Source organism: Stegodyphus dumicola, chromosome 3, assembly GCF_044657685.1.
Source record: "Stegodyphus dumicola isolate Sdum_Otavi_A_Nest chromosome 3, ASM4465768v1".
Taxonomy (NCBI): Eukaryota; Metazoa; Arthropoda; class Arachnida; order Araneae; family Eresidae; genus Stegodyphus; species Stegodyphus dumicola.
Genome location: NC_140770.1, coordinates 54,069,330 through 54,093,245, shown reverse-complemented (window position 1 = coordinate 54,093,245; position 23,916 = coordinate 54,069,330). Strand labels below are relative to the sequence as shown.

Below are 23,916 nucleotides of genomic sequence, written 5' to 3'. Positions count from 1 at the left end.
AGTACAGGTAGCCCTGCACTGTAACAAAACATTTTTATCTCCAGCGCTCGACACCGCCTATCGAAAATTCTAAAGATATGCTGTTTTTAAATACTTCTTGATTTTGCCGTTGAATTGAATTTTGTGTGGCGTAAGTGCGAGGAACGTGGTATTTAATAAATAAAATTAACACACAGAACGTTAGTAATAAAAAGATAAAAAACGTTTTGTAAGCCATATTACTAAGAAAACTGAACATTGATATGAGAAAAATGAGAAAAAAAATCTATATTCCAGCACTCAACCCGGCATCGGGAATTCTAAACATATGGTGCTAAGCTGCATTTAAATTTTTTTGTAATTTTGCTGCTGAATTGTATATGGCGTAAGTACGGAAAAAAAACCATGATTAATAATAAAGCTAAAAAGACAAAGAAAAACAAAAGGAGTTAGCAGGAGTGCAGCAGCAGACTGGTAGATTGTGATTTAAGCTAGAACATGAAAAACCTTGACAAAGCCTTTTGGTCAACTGTTAAAATCTGAAATCTTTCAGATATTTTTTTTTCTACTTGTAAACTCTTTTCATACTTTGGTTTTTATATCCGATTTTCTGCTCCTAGCTATTACTAGCCCAGATATAATTCTTAATAGCAAAACTGAATTTCCATTAGCACCATTAGCTGACACTGTTAGTCTGAAAGAAATTTATGAAAATTTAAAAATGCTTAGAAAGAAGAACCGGTATATAAAAAAATAGACTGTGCAAAATACTGTTGGTTCTTTTGTAAATGTGGCTAAAACAGAGCGAAAGGAAAAATTTCATTCGAAACATTCGTCACATGAATATCAGTAATCTCAGAAAATTTTGGTGTCATCAATAGAATTAATTGTAAATCCTGAAAAATCCTGAAATTATTTGTAAATCCTGAAAACTAAACTAGTAAATTACTCCTAAGCTGCAAATGATCTACGATTCACATATCTGAGAATCAAATTCCTGCGTAATGGTAATAATTCCTGCGTAATGTATGTAAAAATGCGTAAAAATGTATTATAATGGGTCAAGCAATTAAATGTAGTTAAAATTCTGTGTGGTATATTTTCAAGATTTTTCTGGGAAAGTATGGATTAATTTTCGCTTGATTTTAATTTTTTTATTTGTGCGTATTAAATCAGAATTCATCATTTCGGCACTGCTAGATAATCTTGGTTCTAGTCTAAACGACAAAGATTAGTTTATTTATCGTGGCAGAGCGTTAAATAGCTATCTGGAGAAGGATGCCGTTTTGGAGGATTTACCGTGCATAATGTAACGCTAATACTACCTAAAATGTTTCCTAATATTTCATGTTAATTGATTCAATAGTTAAACTATAATGGAAGAATTATTTAATCAAATCAAAACTTATTGCAGATTCTGAAAGCTTTTGATGCTTTATGCATTTCATAGCATTTCAGATCCAATTCTTATGGCTCAGTATTTGCCAATTTATAGTACGTAATCATATTTTAATAATAATTTTAAATAAAAATAAAAATATATAATTTATAAAGTAATAATATATAATTTTAAATGTATATCAAAGTGTATAATGATATACATTTCGCGTGTCATTTTAATTACGTGACTTAAGTGATATGACAATAGTATAATTTTTTATCATGGCACTGAATCTCTATTTGAAACTATCATTCCATAGATTGCATTTTTCATATTTAATGAATGCCCAGAAAACGAAATTATAGTAGATTAACCGTTGCTATGCCAAATTTAATAATTCGTATTTTCCAAATTACGCATTAAAATTTTTTTTAAATATTTTAACCCGATTATGACTTTTTAATCTAATCAAGACTTAAACCCCAACCTCTCGTAAGACAATTTTATTCCCGAATTTGCCCTTTTCCCAGTTTGGATACCTTCATTACATTCCTGAAGTTCGTTTATATCAGAGAAATATCTAATGTTAAAATAATTTCAAAGTTCGTAACCACTACAAATGTACAGTAATTAATATTTTCTGAAACAGAAAAAGTAAAAATATGCAGTACCCTCGAAATGTGTATCTTCCGACTTTCCTTCTTCCCAGTAAGCGGGCGTTTTCGTGGTTTTCCCCATGTGTGACGTGAATAAGGGCCAGTTTCCCTTAGAAAGCCCTCCACGAAGGCATCCCTCTCCTTATTGGACTCTGCATATCTTCATATTGTAAAATATATCAAGCGAAAGCTGAATTTTGAAAAAATTAGAAATGTAAGTATTTAAAAAAATACATGTTTTCTTTTATCGCCTGTAAAGTATTCATTTCAGTTCCGTACTTTAATCAGAAAATAGCCAGCGTTCGGTAAAAATCCCTTATTTTCGCAGTAAATAAAAATTATCTTAAATTAATAAATGCAATACTTGAAACAGTTTTGACTACTGATTTAAACTCATGTAACCGATTTGAATTCAAAATTTTTAATTTTATAAAAATATGCTTATTTTTGGTCACAAAATGACAGAAAAAAGAAATTCGTAAGTGGTAAAAGGGTTAATACCTGAAATCAGTAAAATATACACTCATGTCCATAAATTAAGGATAATTTGGAGTCACGCGGAAATCGAACTCTAAAATAAATATATCACCTGTAAAATCACTACACACATCTTCAAGAATCATATGCAAATTTCAGGAAGTAACCACATGACACCGATGGTACGTCACAATGACGAGAGTGTAAGAGGGTGATATATAAGGAATACAGGCAAAGAAGTAAAATTGTTCGCAGGCGCTTTATAAGCATGTCAGTGCAATAACCGAATAGTTGTGACACAAAGGACGCATTTGGATGATTTTTTACGTAGTAGAATTATCGGCCCTCTGGAATGTGGGCGTACCCAACTGGAAGTATCAGACGAACTTGGAATTGCCCAGAGTGTCATCTCCAGGCTTTAGCAACGATTCCAAGATGATGGTAATGTGAGTAGACGCGACAGCACAGGTCGCCGCAGAGTTACAACGCCGAATGAGAACCGGTACTGCCAAAAGAAACAGGCGTAGCACAGCCTCAGACCTGTCTCGTCAGCTCTCTTCAGTCACTTGTACGACAATTTAAACGCAGACCGTGTACAGACGCTTAGGGCAGATCGGTCTATATGCTCGTAGACTTGTCAGATGCGTTCCACATACTGCAACTAACTGTCGCATGCGGTTAGCCTGGAGTAGAGAGCATGCATTGTGAACACCGCAACAGTGGGCTTGTGTGATGTTTTCCGACGAGTCCAGGTTTAGTTCGCAGTCTGATTCTCGCCGGACTTTCATATGGAGAGCTCCAGGTACTCGTTACCACCAAGAAAACATTATTGAACGACATCGTTACGGTGGTGCAGGGGTGCTCGTTTGGGGTGGAATTATTCTGGGTTCCAGAACTGACCTGCATGTTCAAATTGGAACTATGACAAGCCAAATCTATCGGGACGTCATTCTGGAACAACATGTACGTTTGTTTCGGGGTGCCAATTTGTGTTTATGGTTGACAACGCCCGTCCTCACCTTGCAAACATCGTAAGCGAATGCCTTCAATCGGAGGATATCACCCGTATGGACTGGCCAGCATTCACACCGGACTTGAATCCAGTAGAGCATGTGGGACATACTTGGCCGACGAGTTGCAGCCCGTCAACCTCCTCCTACATGTCTACCGGAACTTCGGAGAGCATTGCTTTTTAGTGGTGTAATATCCCCCAAGATCAGATCGATAATTTGATACTCAGCATGCCTAGGCGTTGTACGGACTGTATTGCATCGTCTGGGAGACATACAATGTATTAACAATTATACCAACCATGTAATATTGGGTTTTTGTAAATAGGTTTTTTTTTTTTTTTTTTTTTTTTTTTTTGTAATTTGCTCCAGGGAGAAAAAAATCGCTATTTTTTTTTAATAATTTTTTTAATAATATCAAACATATAGCATCTTTTTTGCTCTTTACCTTTTGTTTAATAAATAAGCTTTACAAATAAGTCAGATTTGTTTTGCTTCTAACTCTTCCTTTGCCTGATTTTGCATTATCCTTAATTTATGGACATGAGTGTATATAAAACGATGTGATCGATTTTCGGCAATTGTTTTTGAAAGCGCAGTTATATTTTGTTACATTAATAGCAAAGCTTATATAATACTCTGAAATCGTGCGCTTTTCAAATAAATATGCTATGATTCAGTGTCTCAGAACTATAACTAGAATTATTAAAGTACCCCATAATTTTCAGTTTCATGCATAATGTCAGTGCGGTTCTTTAGAATCTATAATAGCCCTATGCACTAGGATCTTTTGTGATCCTAAATACCTTCATTAAATGCCTGAAGTTCGTTTATATCAGAGAAATATCTAATGTTAAAATAATTTCAAAGTTCGTAACCACTACAAATGTCCAGTAATTAATATTTTCTGAAACAGAAAAAGTAAAATTATGCAGTACCCTCGAAATGCGAATTTTCCGACTGGTAGCCGGAAGTGCTTTCCAGTTACGCCACGAAAGCACACGCAAGAAAAGTAAAAAAGAAAAGCCTTACACTCTTCCCTATTTATAGGGCAACTAGGGAGAAGAGGTCCAATCACCAAATACTGGTGGTGACGAATTGTCCTCCACCACCTTTTCAGGTGTTAATATAGAGTCAATGATCTTTTTTACAATCCAAGAAGCCGAGAAAAATCTACAATGCCTCCTCCGGCACTCGAACTTCGAACCTCCCGTTTTCTAGCCGAACGTGCTTCCAACTACACTAGAAAGGCATAAGAACCACGGGCGACTCGAACCACGGGCCTCTCGAGTATGCGCCGAGTGTGCTGACCATTACACCACGAAAGCATGCTAAGAACCCGGGAGAAATACCTTATATACTGCCCCTTGTAAAGGACGACTGAGGACTAGGGGACACAGTCGCCAAATTCTGATGGTGGAGAATCATCATCCACCATCTTTTTTTAGTTCGGGCGCCACTGTAGAGACATTAGGTTATTTTGAAGCAGGAAGACAAGGCGGAAGAAATACCTTATAACACATACACATTAAAAATAAAAGAATGTTTTCTGTTATTTTTGGAAAGGAAAATGACCTTCGCCATCACATCAATAGTGATTTTGGCATCGTGTTATACTCCAATATTTTGAAAATGCAATAATGCTTTCTCATATTTCATGCAGAAGGTGATACCTGGGTGCAGGTTTTGTTAAAGTCTTGCATTATTTTAAGGTAAGGGTAAATACAACGGAAACGTCCTTAATAATATTGTTGTCACTAATTACTTTACTCTGTAGATGCAGTGTTACCACCTTTTATTTCCCATATAATTCGCTAAAAATACTCTCTTGTTGTTGTTTTTGCACTTTCGTTGAAATTCAAAATGTTGTTGGAAGCAGTTGTTTCGTAAAAATTCAAAACGCTATGCTTTAATAACTCAAATTTGCCAGAATTCAATCGTAGTTTGCTGCGGTTTTGTTGGTTTGACACAGTAAATTTGATAATAACTCTGAACCTTTGTCATTTCAACTTACAGTTCGAGCACGAAAATTAGAAAAACAAGTCGATTTAAGATAATGCAAGAAAAGATGTGGGATGTTTGAGTATTGATATAATGCATTTTACTAAATACTGTTTAACTAGACATTTTTAACAAGTGAAATTTTTAATTTCCGGTCACGATTCATCTACAGCATTGAATGCAGCTATTGCTAAGGAAAACGTTCTGCAACGTCACTTCACTCGTCGCTAAACATCTTTCATATTTTCGAATTTTCATGATGCAATATATCGCGTATTTCAAACATTTCATGCTGAAGATGATAATTGCGGTAACGTTTTTTTAAAATTATCATTGCATTTATAACTACAAATAATAAATATTAATTAAATTTATTTAAAAGCTGTAATATCGTTATTCTGAAATTTTGCACTGCCATAATTTACCGTATATTTTATAATATATAAAAATGATGTACCCTTTATTTTCTTCTTCTTCTTTCTAGTGTATGTTATAGTAGAATAAAACTTCGCTGCCCAATGAATACGGACCACAGCCACATCGTGACACGTCACGCCATCTTGCTGCTCTTCGTACTGACTTACTTCGCAGAATGCCGTTCAACTCGCGGTGCCGACGACGAATCGCTAATCGTGCATACGTCCAAAGGCCCAGTCAGAGGTGTTACTATGCTGAGCGGCCATGGCAAGGAAGTGGATGCCTTTTTAGGAATACCCTATGCGAAACCTCCTGTAGGGAAATACAGGTACGTGAACTTTACTAGTATGATTTTCTTAACTGTGTTTCATACCATGATCTCCCTCACATCTGTTGTTTTTGTTTTGTTATTGTGACGTATCTCACTTATCAGACGATAACATCAGAACAAGCTCAAGAACTTCATCATGGCAAGGACAGCAAGATTGCGTTTGCCATTGGAAAGAGCCTTGAGCACCATACTGGTGACAGTACGACTTCGCTGAATTCCACCCCCAATTTTGATGGACAGCACCCGGGGGGGGGACTTGTCCGATGGTCTCCTGCCCCTCTTCCTCTACCACCAACCTTCTTTTAACTCGCCGCATATTTAGAATGCTCTCGTGCTGCGCAGAGGCTATACATTGGCAAACATCCATGTTTTTTCCGACATTCGAATCCAAGCTCTTTGGTACCGCTGTAGGCTTCCCTAACAACTATACCGTCTGGGTGGCTCTCACATCTGTACTGTCGCAGGGTGGGGGTCGAACGTTTGTAACCACCATGGAGGTGTCGCCCTAAACAAGTTTCTCCGTACCCTGCTCTGAAGCACCGGCGATCCCTACGTGGTGACCAAAACATTGGGTCATTTACCATTGAGTTTCAATGGGATTTGACGCGTTCGGATGTAAATATTTTGTAATTACGTCGCAAATATACATATAAATGTATATATTTTCTTTTTCTACAACACTTCAGAGTCCTAATTATGTGAAAACAACATATTTTTAAACAACATTTCATTCTGAACGGAATTAAATGCTATACTTTTCACAGGACAGTTTTCTCAGAATGGTTTAATTTGAATGAAATATTTTCACAAGTTTTCGTTAATTACATTAGAAAAAAAAATTAAGGTAATTCGATTTTATTCGGTTAAGGTACAAAAATTAAGATCAAAGTTTATTGTATTATTAATATTAAAATTATGCATTATTTCTTTTCTATTTATAGAGCTTCTTCCTAAAATACGACATGATTTTTTGGCTTCTTTTAAATCGAAAAATGTAAGTCAATTTATAATTAATGCTCTATTCGGTTCATTTTAAATTAGAGAATTATTAGGAATTACCGAAATACTTTAAATAAGTATTTCGCTAATTCCTAATAATTAAATAGGTATTAAATAGTATTTGACTTTCTCTAAACATTTCTGAAAGGGAATAAAATAAGTTTTTTTTAAGTATTATTTAAAACTTGTAACTGAGTTATTATAAAATGTAAAGGGAATAATTCTTTTAATCATACTTATCAGATTTTTTTTACCCTTCATTTTAACAATACATATTCCAAAACTCTTTATTACGTTCTTAAGTGCGCATCTCATAGCATTTGCTTTCCAATACCTTTTAACAGATTGCTTTCCAATACGAACAATTCTTGCTTAAATAATTTTATAACTTATTTGTCAACAGGATTTCAATTTATGTTTACAATTCAATATTAAGGTATATTATATATTTAGATAACATTTATAATCATTATAAATTAGATACATTTAATCATTGGATTTCTTCACAGTACTTTCACAGTTGTTTATAAGTGAATAAATTCTTCATTTCAAATACATATATAAATAATTTAATGAATATTTAAGTATTTTGTCAAAGGCAGATACATGCTTTTTGCAAGCACATGCATAAATACCCATACATATTTCCTATTTATCATTTCCGGCATGTGCAAATCTTTAATTTCTGTGCATTCACTATATTTTTCGTGTAAAGTAATTTACACTAATTTAGCATACACCCGAAAGTTTTACATAAAAAATATATATGAATATAATTTGAATGAAAATTATAAGTATTATTTTTAATACCCACTCAAAGGTCAGTTTTTCTTCAAAATTCCTCCACGATGGCATCTCTCTCTTTAGGCAGATAGCCCTTGCATGCGTTACTCTATTTAATAAAAACTTAATCTGACCTATGTGCCTAATTACAAATATTTTAACATACATAATTTTATATTTACATTTAGCCATCAAGTTTCAAACTTTTCAAATCTTCTAGAAAATAAATTTTGGCAGATCTCTTTTAGCAATTTTCTTAAAATCTATATTTTTGTAGTGCAACAGCTTAGAATTTTATAAAACAAATTCATAATCAAAATCGCTGTTGTTAGTTATCGAAAAATAACCAAGATGTGATTTTTGCGTAAATGTCAGTAAACTATACAAATTGCTATTATTCATTACACTATGAATGTTTCTTTCATGAGAGAGTGTCCCTTTTTCGATTTCTATGGAACTGTCGTGTGTCGAAATACTATCAGAATCTTGTCAAGCGAGCTTCTGAATGTAAACAAAGAACACCCCGTCTGGTGACCCAAGCTTCAAAGCAGTGCTTCAATTCTAGCGCGGAATGGCCCCTCCTCCCTTTCCTACCTCCATGCACCAACCTTCTCTTAACTCGCCGCATATTTAGAATGCTCTCGTGCTGCGCAGACGCTATACATTGGCAAACATCCATGTTTTTTCCGACATTCGAATCCGAGCTCTTTTGTACCGCTGTAGGCTTCCCTAACAACTATACCGTCTGAGTGGCTCTCACATCTGTACTGTCGCAGGGTGGGGGGCGAACGTTTGTATCCACAAAGACCAATTTCAGATTCATGCTGTCGCCGTAGGCCACTTAATGCATTTTTTTGGAAAGCATTGAAGAATGTATTTTAGAATAATAGCGATGGATTACTTTAAGATATTAGTTCTGTTTATTTGATTTGTAAGTAGTTTTGCAAGCAGACTAACAGAGAGACAAAATGTGATATTTTACATATAAAAAATTCGAAATGCCGTTTTAATATATTTTTCATATTTGTTTATATAAAATATAACTAAACTATACACTCTTACTTAGATTACCAAAACCTATTTTCATTTGCATGCTTTGCATTATTTATACTGCATATCTATGTATTGTACAGATGAATGTGCATTAAAATGTTTGCAGGCAATAATTGTAATTTATTCTTCAACTTGCCGTTTAAGAATGCCACAGGCTGCAAAGAAGGAATTCACAAGCCATCAACTGGCTGGTATTGATATAGCATATTGCTACTACAAATGAAATTATATATAGATATATTTCACTCCTATTTCATTTCTAAGGTTACGGCCTTCTTTATTGTCCTCTTTTTGTAGCATCGTCTCTCCCGCCCTCGCAGTGGTACCGTTCTACGGTACTACTGCGAGGGCGAAGGATACGAGGGGGTACGATCTTCATAACTTGTAGTCATAATTTTTTCAGTTGCTAGATTATGAATGGCTTCAAGCTCTTGGAGACCTTAGTGGACTGGTCCTTCGAAGATAATGTGATCCAGGCAGAAGCCATTGACCTAGAAATGTAACAAATTCATGGATCACAGTAGTGTGAAAAATTACCTCTCAATCTGCAATAACCAAGTTCTATCTTTAGAATTTCAAAAATTTGTATCAACTCGTATCTCTTAGATATTTCGAATCACAAAGACTTCTCGACTAAATATGTCTTAAACAACTGATCACAACTGGTTCTAGTTTTAAGAATGTATCAAATAAGGCAACCTTATAAGACTACGATAATTGCGACGCGTTTTATTAAAAGCATAAGAAATTAAACTTTTTAACCAGTTCTTCGATAAAGAAAGTTGCAGACATATCAGATATATTCTGTAGAAAAATAAAATTATTCTTTGGTATATAAAATTTGTCAAAATTATCTGATGTAAATGTCTTTATATCTATGAAACTAACAGCCATATCGTAAAATTTGGTGTTGTATAAAAATGAGTATCCTTAGATTTAAATATTTTTAATTTTAATGCTTCTATAAACATAACATTGGAACCCCTGTAACGATGTTTTTGGAAATAAAATAAACAGTTTCTAGAAGTTTGTATTCAGAATGTTCTAGAACATTTCTAATCGAAAATCTAACATGTATAGCTCATGTTTTCGGTATTTAGGTTCAGTATTCAGTGGTTTAACAATTCTTGTTTGTTTATAAAAACATTTTTATCAATAAATTTTGTTTTCCATTTAGGTGTTCTGCTCGTGAGAACTTTAAATTATTTTATTGTTACGAGTGATTAAACTCGTCACAAAATATCAAAATGTCTACTGTATTTCAGTTATTTCTTTAGCATTGTTGCACGACTCACACTTTAAGATATATTTAGATTTGCAATCTTTGATGAAACAGACTGTATACAGGCTTTAAAGGCAAATCCATCATTTTATTTTGAAATAAATGGCCCAGATTGTACACGTCAGTTCTGTGATTCGTAAAAAAGACATTCCGGTCGAAGAAAAGATATTTATGCTTATCATTAGCATTTTTCTTTGTGACTGTGAAATGAAACGTTTTTTAATCCATTTACTGACCTATATATATTTTAAACGTGTAGGGTTTATATTTATTTTAACTAACATTTATTTTAAGTTTAAACTATCTTTCCTGTCAAGCCTTACTTTCTCCTGGAATTGCCAATGCCAGAGTATGTAAATTTTAGTAGAACGTGCAAAGTATTCAAATCTTTAGCAGACGTAATTTTGAGTTAAATAGAAGGGAAACAAGTTCGAAACTGTGCTTTCTTGCTTCACGAGCGTAAAGGTGGCTAGGTAGAAATTGAAGAACCGCGCTTTTCGGCCTGTGTGCTTGCCTCGGCAGATAATTGAATCTTTCAACTTAATATTCAGAAGTTTGCTGAAATATCAGCTGTATCTTAGAACGCGGTTAGGTTAGTTACGTTTAGAGAGCCTCGTAGGTAGTAACTTGTTATTATTCATTTTTAGTTTCTTATTTTTATTTTACCGCCGGGTCGGCGTAAGTTTGTGAGCGTCAAGTGCACGCATCTGTAACTTCTAAATTAGAATAAAAAGGGAGTTAAACCCTTCTTAAGAGTTTTGTGTACTTTCCAGTTCATAGCAGTCACTATTATTGTTGCGTGTAGGTTGGGGCCGCGCAACACCACAAACGTCATAACTATTTTTATTCCTTTGTACCAACTAAAGTAAGTATTGCAATCTCGAAAATTTTCGGGTATCATATATTAATGAAAATATCGGTTTTGACAGCTTTCGAGTCCATATAAACGACGCTTTTGCATGCAATCTGTACGTACAAACAGAATAAAGGACTGTTTCCCTAAAAAGGATGGTAAAATGGATTTCAGAAGAGTTTTTTTCCTTGACGTCTGTTTGAAACAAAGGCTGAAAATGTTCTTTGATAACTCATGAAGTACTTATTATTTCATTTTTAGTAATAGTTTTTTATGTTATTTTATTTTTATACCTCTTTAGTATCAGACAAAGACCAGAGATTTTGGAAACAAATATTGGAGATTTTCTTTGATAATTGACATTTAACTTCCTTTGAGTGTTGTGGATATAAGAAATATAATTCAGTTTCTAGATATAAAACTCTTTATTTCAGAATTTCTATGATAAGCCCAAGATAATTAACTCGAAAAAAAAAATGTTTTTCAGTGAATTTTCAAAACAGGAAAAATATTAGTACAGAAATGCTTAATATCGTATTCTTTCTTTATGGATATTAAATACAAAAGTTCATAGTTATCGCCATAAGTCACCCCATCTGTAAAAGAATATTGAGTACTTCATGTAAATGATGAATGTTGTATTCTTATTAATGAACATCGTCTGACGACGACAGCAGAAATAGCATTTATAGCGGCACTGCTGATATGGTTCGCCCTAACGCAACTTGACAGTGAAGTGGGCATCAATGTATACGCGTAATTCAGGAGACATCATAATTAAAAATCACTGGGTATCACGTCTGGAGATCAGTGTAGTAAGCCTTAAAGTAGGCCGCATTTCAGCTGCAAATTGAGAGTAAAAGAAACACAGCAGAGTGATTCTCCATCCCCCATAAATGTGATAAATTCATGTTTTTGCCTTTTAGTTTTAAACTTAGTATCTTTATATATATAAGCGGCTAACTAAAGTGTGTGTCGCCGATAGCTTATTCTTGCCACTCGGAAAAATGAGCGCGGAAATTAACGTTTCCGCAGTTTTTAATTAATATCTCAACCGATTAAAGTCGTACGAAGATGAATGAGAACGGTATCGATGGATTCGGAGAATATTTTGGAATCCGAGGATATGCGTCGCGAATTTCAACTCGGCGCCGTTCCGTAGATATTCGAGAAAAAAGAATTTGGCACGTACCCAAATCCCTCTAATTGGAAAAACACGAGAAAGAAAGTGGAAAATGTAGGGTAAACGTAGGGGGAAAATTAGTTTTTAATTAATATCTCGGCTAAGTAAAGTCCCAAGAAGACGCGAATGGTCAAAATGGCGTGCCACAGACCTGAGGAACCCAACGGTGTGCTTCGCTAAGCCCGGGAGCCAGCCGTTTTGGAGGAGGTGATGTTACTTCACCCCATATATATATATGCGGCTTAAGTGTCTGTTTGTCGCCGATAGTTTATTGGTTGCTTGCGTAACTGTACTAGCAAATGGGCTGAAGTTGCCACGACACAGGGTTCCCGTTTCAATTGAGACGTAGACAATTTCCTGTAAAACTGGTCTTTGCTATGACCATCCATAAATCTCAGGTCCAAACGCTTAAGCCTGTTGGCATATTTTTACCTGAGCCTGCATTTGAACACGGTCAACTTTATGTTGCCTGTTTAATAGTTCTTCAAAGACCGGACGTAAAATTAAAAATAGTGGATGGTCCTCTGAAGGCGAGCTGAAAAATGATGGAAAGATCTACCCAAGAAATGTTGTACTAGCCAATGGGGTGAAGTTGTCACGGCGCAGGGTTGCCGTTTAAATTGAGACGTAGACAATTTCCTATAAAACTTGCCTTTTCTATGACCATCAGTCTCAGGGTCAAACGTTTAAGCGTGTTGGCATTGTTTTACCTTAGCCTGCATTTGGACACGGTCAACTTTATGTTGCATGTTCAAGAGTTCGTGAAAGAATGGACGTAAAATTAAAAATATTGGATGGTCCTCTGCAAGGAGATCTTAAAAATGATGGAAAAATCTACACAAGAATGTTGTGTACAAAGAGATCTTTGACATGCAAATTAACATTTCATTATTTAAATCACCTTTATTGATTGAGCTAGCGGTGGGCTCTTAAGAAATGTACCGCCAGTGGTTTCCTTCATTGTATTCTAATTTAAGCAATTAAGCAAGTAGAAGGGGAAAAAACCTACTGGGGTAGTAAGCAAAGGGGCGTCCTCGCCGCCTGCCCTGAGTAATTCAGTTTAAATTAACAGACACCTTTTCACGAATCATTTTAATTACAATTTATAATATCTAGAACAGCGGTCATTTTGTATGACCGCCGGGCTTTCTTGTTGTTTCATAACACGTTAGCATAATGCTAACTTTTGAAAGTGAGGTTCAAAGGCAGAGTCTTACGTTTTCCCCATTCCAAGATGCAACGACGTCTGGTAAGCAATTACATCGTTTATACAATGAAATTATTTAAAAAATTTATTAACCTACAATCTGGAAACTTGAGATTAGAATTTAATACCTCAAAAGCTTACCATTAACGTTTTTAAAAGCATTAAAAATATATAATAAGCACAAATAGCTGACGTGTTTTCTTAAAATGATTTACAATGCCATTTCATAAAAGTTAGTTTTTGCTACTGAATAAGATTAAAGCTCAAATAAAAAGTAATATAAATTTTAAAAGTTGTAATGTTTGCCCCCCCCCGCGCTGTATTTAGTTTTCGAACGTAAAATTATATAAATAAAAAGATATCAGAATATTAAAAAATCACTGTATTATAGGGTATTTAAATAAAATTATGAAAAGAAATACGAGATTATTACAATTTGTTCGTTACTAGGTTTCATTATAATCATTTTATTTAATCATGGAGTCTTGTAGTAATGTAAGTATTCAAAAAAGATGATTATATATCAGTAAAAGATGTTATATATCATCGAGGAGCAGAAATTTTTTTGTGTGTGTGTTTCTCATTATTATTTGAAACAGACAGGATTGTATGCAAATTGTAAACGGTAACCCATTTTAGAAATGTTAAAAAAATGAAAAATTGTAATTTTGCTAATTTGTAAAAGCATTTTGTTTTTTAGATTTAGTTGCTCGTTAATCGAAAAATGTAAGATTTTTTACATCTGAACTTGCTTTTTATTTAATAAGAAAATATTTTCTCTAGGTTTCGGCATCCAAAGCCCATTGATCCATGGAAAGACGTCCTGAATGCCACAGAAGCTCCAAATTCTTGCGTGCAGATCAATGATACCCAATTCGGTGAATTCAAAGGTTCGACCATGTGGAACGCCAACAGCCCTCTTAGCGAAGATTGCCTTACAGTCAGCGTCTGGGTTCCAAACCCCCGACCAGAAAGTAATCTTTCCTTTTATTACTTTCCTTAGAGTTTTATAACTTTCCAGAATTTTGGCTTATCGTCTATATCATGTCTTGATATTTATTGACATCTTCCTGTCTTATATAACATACCACTCCTTCTGATAGTATAGCATCTTCTTTGAGGAATAATTTTCATTACGTAAACAGTTTGATATTTACGTAAAATGAAGTATTCACAGCTTTATTATTTTTTGGGGGGCAGGGGAGATTTTGTTTGCTTATATTCATATTAATACTGCGCCATTAACTATTAAGTTTATATGCAGTATACAACGTATTGCACAGGTTTTTATATATGCATCTTTAATATTATCAAATGTGAATAATGAGGTTAAATTATTGTTCTTAATATGCGTTGAAGCTTTTCTTTCTGAATTATAAGACAGTTATGAAACCAAAGAGCAAATAAGTTTAAAATTAGAAAGTAGTGCTCGAATATTATAAATTTCGTCGTATTAATTAAATTTTAATTGCAAAGAGCCTAAAACCTTAGCGCAGCCCGCTAGTAACCGGGTGATTGTAATCTGCACTGGTAGTTCTTTCTGGCTTTACTATAGGCGAACTGGCCTAAAAGCATGAAATCATAGTTTTTGTTTCAGCGTAACGCAAATATCTTAGAAACCTTTCCATATAAGTATTTCTTTTAAAGAGACTTCCACTGAATCCTTACCATAAACAACCAAACAACTAGCCACTAAGAACAAAATGCAAAACGACATGAGAAAAGAACTGGTTCCGCCCATTTTTGCAGCTAATGTTTTAAATGTGACGAAGGCGTTTAGACCTCTTTGAAGTTTATTTTGACATAAAGAAATTTCCGCCCATGTGTGAAGTATATTTTATTTACAACTAGTGTTCCACGTTTTGTGTAACATTTTTTTTCCAATGGCAGATTGTGAACAATTACAAATATAACCCAATTTATTAACCTATACAAGGCCAGGATCTGGTGGTCTCTTTATTATGGAAGAACCTAATAGGTGGGCCACCATCGCCTTTTCTATGAAGGGACGGACGGTTACAACCATGCCTTCTCGGGATTCGAACCCAGGCCTTTCGGCATCGTAGTCAGCTTCCCTGACCACTATACCGACTGGGCGGCTTTTTTATGTAACAGAGGGTGTAAGGTTCCAAACTTTGTATTACTGCAATGTGGCTAGAACGTTGAGAACTGATGAGCGAATAATCGTTTAGTTCAGCCAGATAGAAACGTAAACGTACGAAGGGTTAATTACCCTTTATTATTCAAAATAAATTTAACAGACGACTCCTTCTTGTGGAGTTACAATGAAGCCTTCTTTTGGGCTTGAACTCAGGAATAATGAACACTGAAGCTATCAAGGACCTGAAGTAGGCCGAGCGCAAAAATAGCTTTATACAGAGAGTATCGCCTAAAGGTTAACGCGCGCTTATCAGAATCGGTGGCTCTCTAACGGAGTCAGTAAAACTTCACAGTTAAGTACTTCTTCTCCTCATTTGCTTTAAAACGCGATTCTGAAAATACATTCTGGCCGGAAGTTGTAAGCTGAAATTAAGGAAAGCCAGGAAAGTAACTTTAACTCAAAGTGAACTGTTAGATAGATTAAGATAAACTTTACAAGGGTTATTACAAAAGGTAACTGGTTGAAGCACGGGGATACTCGTTTGTCACCATGGGTCACCGGGTAATACACTATTTCGATAATTCAGATTGAAAGTACAGCGAACGATATTGCAATGAAAGTGAAGGAATATGCGCATGCACATAGGAAGCCTTTCTCCTCATCATTCCATGAAGTGACATAAATTATTAACATGTGCCAACATGACTCAATAGATGAAGTTTGCAAAATTTTCCAAGCAGTATTCTGTTGTACCTTAAATTAAATATTCGACACGTTATTGATATCTTTGGACGTTGATATAAGGTGGGGCCCATTCATTCAAATTTTCTTTATATACGCCAAATAAACCAGGGCTTAGAACTATAATTTTACACGAACCAGGACTAACTAAGAATTTCAAAACAACTTTTGCATAAACAGCCTTTACTTTTAAATTTCTTTTACTAATCATAGGTAGTTTCCTGCTTAAAACTGATTTTCTGAAGTTTGATTAAAATAAAGAGAAAATGTCTTCCCTCTGCAGACGCGGCTATTTCATCTACTAAGATACATGGCACACAGCAACTACGTTACCACACGGATGCTAAAAAAAAAAAAAAAAAAAAAAAAAAAAATTCGTATCATCATTCAGTGTGGTCTTTCAAGTTGTTCTCTAAATCTTCCATTCGATATCAGTGGATATTTCATAAATTATTTGAAAATTGTGTATTTCTTTTGAAGAAATTAGGTGCTTTAATTATACGAAACAAGTATTAAGATGTACTGGGAAGTTTATTGTTAACATTATATTTTGCTTTATATACATATGTATACCGTTAGATGAGGCATTTTCCCCGCGCACGCAGGGAAGAAGCCGTTTTTCGCCAGCAATTGCATTGCAAATGCTTAATTGTCACTCGAAAATTTGATTTTACGAGGTAGAGAAGTAGGTTTTCGTGTTTGACCACAAAGATCACATGATTCGAACCCATTGAGCTTTCTGAGTGGGCTGTAACTCTGAACTTATCGCAAGATTGTCGAAGTAGCAGCGTCTGCGACTGAAATGGTTGATGTCCACGTTGTTGCGACACGCTCAGCTGCGGTGAGATAGTTTTCCCACAAAGCGGTGTTAGGATTGCCTGAAAGTGGTAGGAAATGGCAGGGTTGCCAGATTTGGCACAAAATTGTCCATTTGTCTACAAAATTAGCTATATTACCACAGACGGAGCGAGAACATTCTCAGCGCTTTTCCCGGAGAATAAACTCAAAGGTAGGTTAAAGCTATATATATATCCTGCCTATACGCTCAGTAGTAGTATGTTGAGTTCAGTAGTAGTGTTTTGAGTTCAGAGATAGCTTGAGAGTGACCGAACCGAGGCGGGGTCTGTAATTTAGTGCTTTTCCGTGAAGCTGTCTTCACAGTAATAGCCTGAAGGCTGTGCTGCTGATTGTTTTAGCGTTTTTATATACATATATATTCGACGACTGTAAACGTGTCTTTGAAACTCTTTTGTGTAATACTGACGAATAAATTACTTTTTTCTTCATCAAGTGTTATTATCAATTACTCAAAATCCACGAACCCGTAGAACGCAACAATATATTGAGGTTGCGAGACACAAACAGATGAAACTTCGAGAACTTCCTAACAAACTGTAAAACTACGTTTACTCACGTTTACTCTAATAAACATGTTGTGTTATATCATTTTATATTGCTTTATTTGTTTATTCTGCTCATACCTCTAGTATTTGCCAATGGGATTTTCATCCAAATTGTTCCTGAGCAAAAATGCTTAGTTTAGTATTTCTGACTTAACTTTAATGTATGTTTAAGGCATTTTGAAACCTCCTATATGTGTATATATAGCTACCCACATATAGACAGATAGATAGCTCTTAAATATCTCTAGCCCACCAGCGGCCGAGCGGTAAAGTCGCTGAACACTGGTAGTTCGGTCCGAGGTTCGAATCCCGCGAACGGGCTGGCTGCATGGGCGTTTTCGTGGTTTTCCCCATGTGTAACGTGTATACGAGCCAGTTTCCCTTAGAAAGTCCTCCACGAAAGGCATCCCTCCCCATAGGCAGATAGCCCTCGTGTGCTTTGCCATAACTAAATACACCAACACCAACACCTTAAATATCTCTATCAATCTATATACTTAATGTATGAACATATATATATATATATGTGTGTGTGTGTGTGTGTGTGTGTTCATGAATATGTTTGTGCTAAAAGAGTAAAAAAGACGCGAACAATTTACAGCTATTTATTGTGTCCTCGACGGGCGAACAAAAATGCTTTTTGACATCAATAAAATATTGAAAGATGATAAACGACGAGAAAGAATTTGGTGCTCTAGCGTCATAGATAAAATATTTACATGAATAGTGCTGATATGGAGGAAATATCTAAAAGGTGTGGAGAGATTTTGCTTTTGCAATGAAAAAGACAAATGTTTCAGTCTAGTTTTTTGTGTTCAATTCAAAAATTCAAAATGCCTTAATTAAAGTTAAAAAAAAGTTGTTTATTTGATTTAATCTGTTATGCTAAAAGCACAGTGTCGATAAGAATATTTCGACTCAGTGTCAAAAGAATAAGGACTATCTACATAATTAAGTTTTCAGATAAATTTTTATATGAATGTAGAAACGAACTGTGCATTTAATAGAAAAATTTAAAAACAGAAATTTTGCAATAAGTTTTGTTCAAACTATTTTTATTTGTCCCTACAAATGAATTTATGCAGTATTAGATTAATGAAGATACTAAAGAATTTGTGAGCTTCGCTTCCGAATCTGAGTGCAAAACTCCTTAAACTTTATATTTAGACAGATATCTACATATAGATATAAAGGTAGCTATTAATCTATGTATTTAATATATGAACATATATATAGGAAGAGAGAGAGATTCTGTGTCTTTTCTTTCTAAACCTAATTACTGCTAAATATTTTATGATCCAAATGAAATTTATTAGCAAATGAAAATGAATTTGAAAACGAATACTGTCAGTTAATTATCCAGGCTTTTGAATAGAAAAGCTAAAAAAGTAAACAGCGAGTGATATCTAATTATGTAATCATAACCAGAATTGTATATTCCATGCATATTGTAAACGTTTGATCACATTTACTATATTTCTCATACTTAAATAAATGCGTTTTTCCATTTTACAGTTAAGTTGAATGCATACAGTATTTCTTAAAATTGATGCGCACTTAGAAATGATGCATAATGATTTATTAAGGTTTTCGCTGATTTAAAATGCGTTTGATAGCTAAATGGTACACACAAACACTATTTAAGTTACATTGCTATAATGTAATATACCAAAAATTAATAATTGTGTCTTATCACGACACTACTTATAGCGCTGTGATAAAAATGAAGTCGTGAAACTGCTTTCAATAACGATTTTAAATATTTAAATTTATACCATAATTTTTACATTCGTAATTTTTATGTTACTATTTCTATTGATAATTAAAATATTGTTAATTTCTCATCAAATGCTTTAACAGCGCTCAAAGCGCTTAACTTTAGTTACATATGAGCAATAGTGTTATAATAACTTATAAGATATTTCTCCCGCCTTCTTAGCATGCCTTCGTAGAGTAGTGGTCAGCACGCTGGGCGCGCATTTCAGAGGCCGGCGGCTCGATTCCCGGTGAAGGCGTTGCTCATTTTTCATGACTCCCACTTCCAATAAACCTAATGTCTCTACAAGTGGCGCCTGAACTAAAAGGTTGTTGGATGATGATTCTTCACACCCGAGATTTGGCGATTGGATCCCCTAAAACCCCAGTCGCAATTTAAAAGGGGGAGTGTATGAAGTATTTCTCTCGCCTTCTTCGCGTGCCATCGTGATGTGGTGGTCTGCACGCTAGGCACGTATTCCAGAGAACCGAGCTTCGATTCCCGGCGAAGGCGTTGCTGATTTTTCATCTTTCCTGCTTCCAAAAAATGCCTAATGTCTTTAAAAACTAAATAATGTTTTTCCCTTTTTAAAAGTATTTAGTACCATAAAGAAGTTTATATGTATTTAAATACTTTTTGTGTACAGAAAGCAAAAAAGAAACCAAGTTACTGCTTCTGAATGTAGCATGTGTTTCCCTTTAAATTAACGCTGTTGATATTGTTGCGTTCTACGGGTTCGTGGATTTGGAGTGATTGATGACAACACTTTATGAAGAATCAAAACATAATTATTTCGTCAGTATTACACAGGACAGTTCCAAAGACGCTTTACAGTCGTCGAAAAACTACGACAAACACGCTGAAATAAACAGCAACACAGCTTCGGGGTATCAGGCTGTAACGGTGAAGGCAGTTTCACAGCAAAGCACTAAAGTTCAGGTCCCGATCAGGTCGATCGATTTCAAGCAAATCTCCGAACTCAAGATGCTACTGAACTTGAGATACAAGTACTACATTCTTCACGTAAGGTAGGGTATATATAGCTTAATCCTACCTTCTAGAATACTTTCAGAAAAACCGCTAAGAATGCGTTATAGAATGTCTTCGCTCCGTCTATGCCATATCGCCAATTTTGTCGCCAAATGCGCGATTTAGCGCCAAATCTGGCAACCCTACCTTTACCTGCCACTTTCTGGCAACGCTAAACCCGCTTTGCGGGGAACCTCTCTTACCGCAGCTGGGCATTATAGAAGTACGTGATATCTCTTTCTGTTTTATCTCATTGTAAAATGTCACATGAAATTTATTTGAATTTCTCTGTGATAATTAAGATTTAAAAATCTGTTATTGTTATCAGCTGCGATTTTTAGCAGCGCATCAATCAGGTTTGGAAGCATCAGCAAATTTTGTTTGAGATTCCGAAGAAACACCATTTGTAAGATTATTTTATGACCTATCCGACAGAGTTAACAATGAAATTATGCGCTGATAAGTTGAAGCGTGATGCAAGGATACAAGTTAAAAAAAAAAAAACCGTAAAAATATCAGTGCTAAATAGAAAAATTTATCAAATTTTGAAAATTGTATATTGTAATTTAAGTATGTATAAGTGAAAAATTTCAAGAAAATTGGCTCAGAAAAGGGAGGGAAGGAAATGTTTTTAGACTCAGACCAACAGGGAACTTAAAATAAATTATTTTAACATTTTATTTGGTAGTAATCGATAATAGCAGGCAGTAGGTTAATAATGAACCCATTTTCTGCATGTTTTTTGCGTTATAAATATACATTTCAAAACATATCGAAGTTTTACAATTATACATAACTGAAGTGACAAATAAACATAGTCACTTGCATAGTTTGTAATATATATTGGCTTGTTCAGAAAGTAATTTCGTTTTTTCCTATTAAAATGAAAGAAGGTTTTTCTTTACTGAATAAATATTTTATTGAATTATGTATTGTCCATTCTGGTCCAATACCTTTTGACATTTTTGGCAATAGCATAACTCCACGCTCATAAAATTGTTTTTCTTTGCTAGCAAAAATATGATCCAGGTGATTTTTGATCTCCTCATTTGAAGTAAAGATTTTACCGTCTAAAACACTTTATAGAGATAGAAACAAATAATAATCAGAAGGTGCTATATCTGGGGAATATTGTGGGGGTGTGGCAGAATATTCCATCTAAGCTGTAAGAGCTTTTGGCGAGTTAATAAACTGGTATGAGGTCTAGCATTATATTAGTGGAACACTACACATTTCAGATTGAGCAATTCTGGTCTTTCCTGTTTACGTGAAACATTCACTTTGTCCAGCTGATGACAATACAGTTGAGAATTGAGAGTTCTGTTGCCCGGTAGAAGCTCAAGAGAAAAAAAAATATTCCTTTGAAATTCCACTAAACGGATAGCATCACTTTTTTATGATTTGTGCTTTGAACCTGTTCCTCTTTTTTGCTCCAGATCACGGCGTTTAGCATTGTTGTAGAAAAGCCACTTCTAGTTCCCAATCATGATACGCTTCAAAAAATGGATCATTTTCTTGATGTTTGAGAAGCAAATCACAAGCGTCACTGTTACGGCTCAAATTTCTTTCCGTGAGCACATGAAGAACCCATATGTCGAGCTTTGAGATTAAACATAGGCGTTTCAAATTATCATGAACGGTCTAATTCGATAAATTTAATCTCTCAGTGATCTCGAGTTGTTATTCGCCGGTTTCCATCAATTAACGCTTTTATTATGTCTTCATCAGCTGTAACTGGCCTTTCAGAACGAGGTGCCGGCAAAAATTGCCAGATCGAAAATTTGCAAACTAGTTTTGGCACTGCCGTTTTCTAAAGGTATTTTCTCCATACACATCGGATAATGTTTTTCCTAGCTTGAACAACATTTTTACCTTTTCGATAGTAAAAAAGTAAAATATGCCGAAAGTGCTGCTTTTCACTTTAGATATTTGAAAGGGTGTACCAAATAAAAACTACTGCGTGGATTTAATCAAATTTTTTTACAAGCAAGCCTTGCTATATCATCTGTCAAAATATATAATTATTATGCGGTGTGTGAAGTTTCTGTGATAAATACATTTATAAGGTATTTCTTCCGCTTTCCCAGCGTGCCTTCGTGGTGTAGTGGTTCTGCACGCTGGCCCGGTATTCCAGAGGTCAGTGGTTCAATTCCCAGCGAAGGCAGTTGCTAATTTTTCATCTCTCTGGCTTTTCCAATTAACTTAATATCTCTACAGTGGCGCACGAACTAAGAAAAAGGGTGTTGGATCAGGATTCTCCACACCCAGGATTTGGCGACTGGATCCCCTAAAAACCCCAGTCGCCCTTTAAAAAGGGGAGTATATAAGGTATTTCTCCCGCTTCCCTAGCATGCCTTCGTGGTGTAGTGGTTCTGCACGCTGGGCAGGTATACCAGACGTCCGTGATTCGATTCCCGGCGAAGGCGGTTGCTAATTTTTCATCTCTCCGGCTTTTCCAATTAACCTACTGTCTCTACACATTTAAGCCGTCCGTTGGGAAATAACGAAATTACATTCCGAACAACTCAGTATACACCCAGAGAGGAATTACCTCCTAGAATGAATTTAATGGTTTCAGGGAACAATGCCGTCAGTCTTTTGTTTACTCGTATGAAATAAAGTATTTATTTACTCGTATGAAAAGTATTACTTTGTTTACTCGTATGAAATAAAGTAAATAAAGTATTCATGAAATAAAGTATTTAGCTTTATTTCATGAATATAAAAAAATACTTTTATTGAAGTAAATAATTTCTATATGTTTTTGTTTAATTTGTAAAACACATTAAAATAACCTAAATTTAGATAAATAAATGTACATATACTTTTCGCGTTTTCGAATAGAGGATTGCCGGGTTGATCGTCTAGCAATGGTGAAAGATGAGCATGGAACCAAAAAAGTTGAGAATCAGTGGTATGCACTGCACTTGAATTCATTTTGTGTGCTGAGCTTTGGATTTAAATATATGCTCACTGTCAATTGCCCTTATCATTGCAATGCATTTTAGTCTTATTTTGAGTTTTTTAATTCCATACGAATTTCTTAACATGAGTTAGAAGCTACACTCTATTAGACGTACAGTGTTTAGCACTATGCTCTCAAACAATATGCATGTAAAATATGTGTTAGATGAAAACATTAAAAGCTAATACACAGTCATTAGCGGTTAAATTAATAAAACAAGATAACATTGCTTATCAAGAACCTTGACTTGTTATATCTTGATCGAATAAACTTGCTTAAACCTTGTCTTGTGAGTGACAGAAAAGGATT

At 34.9% G+C, this 23,916-nt stretch overlaps 1 protein-coding gene across 1 annotated transcript in view; it reads left to right on the top strand.

The window, feature by feature from the left end:
* Window positions 1-23,916, top strand: part of LOC118183381 (acetylcholinesterase-like) — a 260,837-nt gene that overhangs the window by 166,735 nt on the left and 70,186 nt on the right. Inside the window, exons 2-3 of the mRNA XM_035352898.2 lie at window positions 5,989-6,249; window positions 14,396-14,586. Coding sequence (XP_035208789.2) covers window positions 6,023-6,249; window positions 14,396-14,586 — 418 coding nt within the window. The 5' untranslated portion in view covers window positions 5,989-6,022. The remainder of the gene's footprint in view (window positions 1-5,988; window positions 6,250-14,395; window positions 14,587-23,916) is intronic.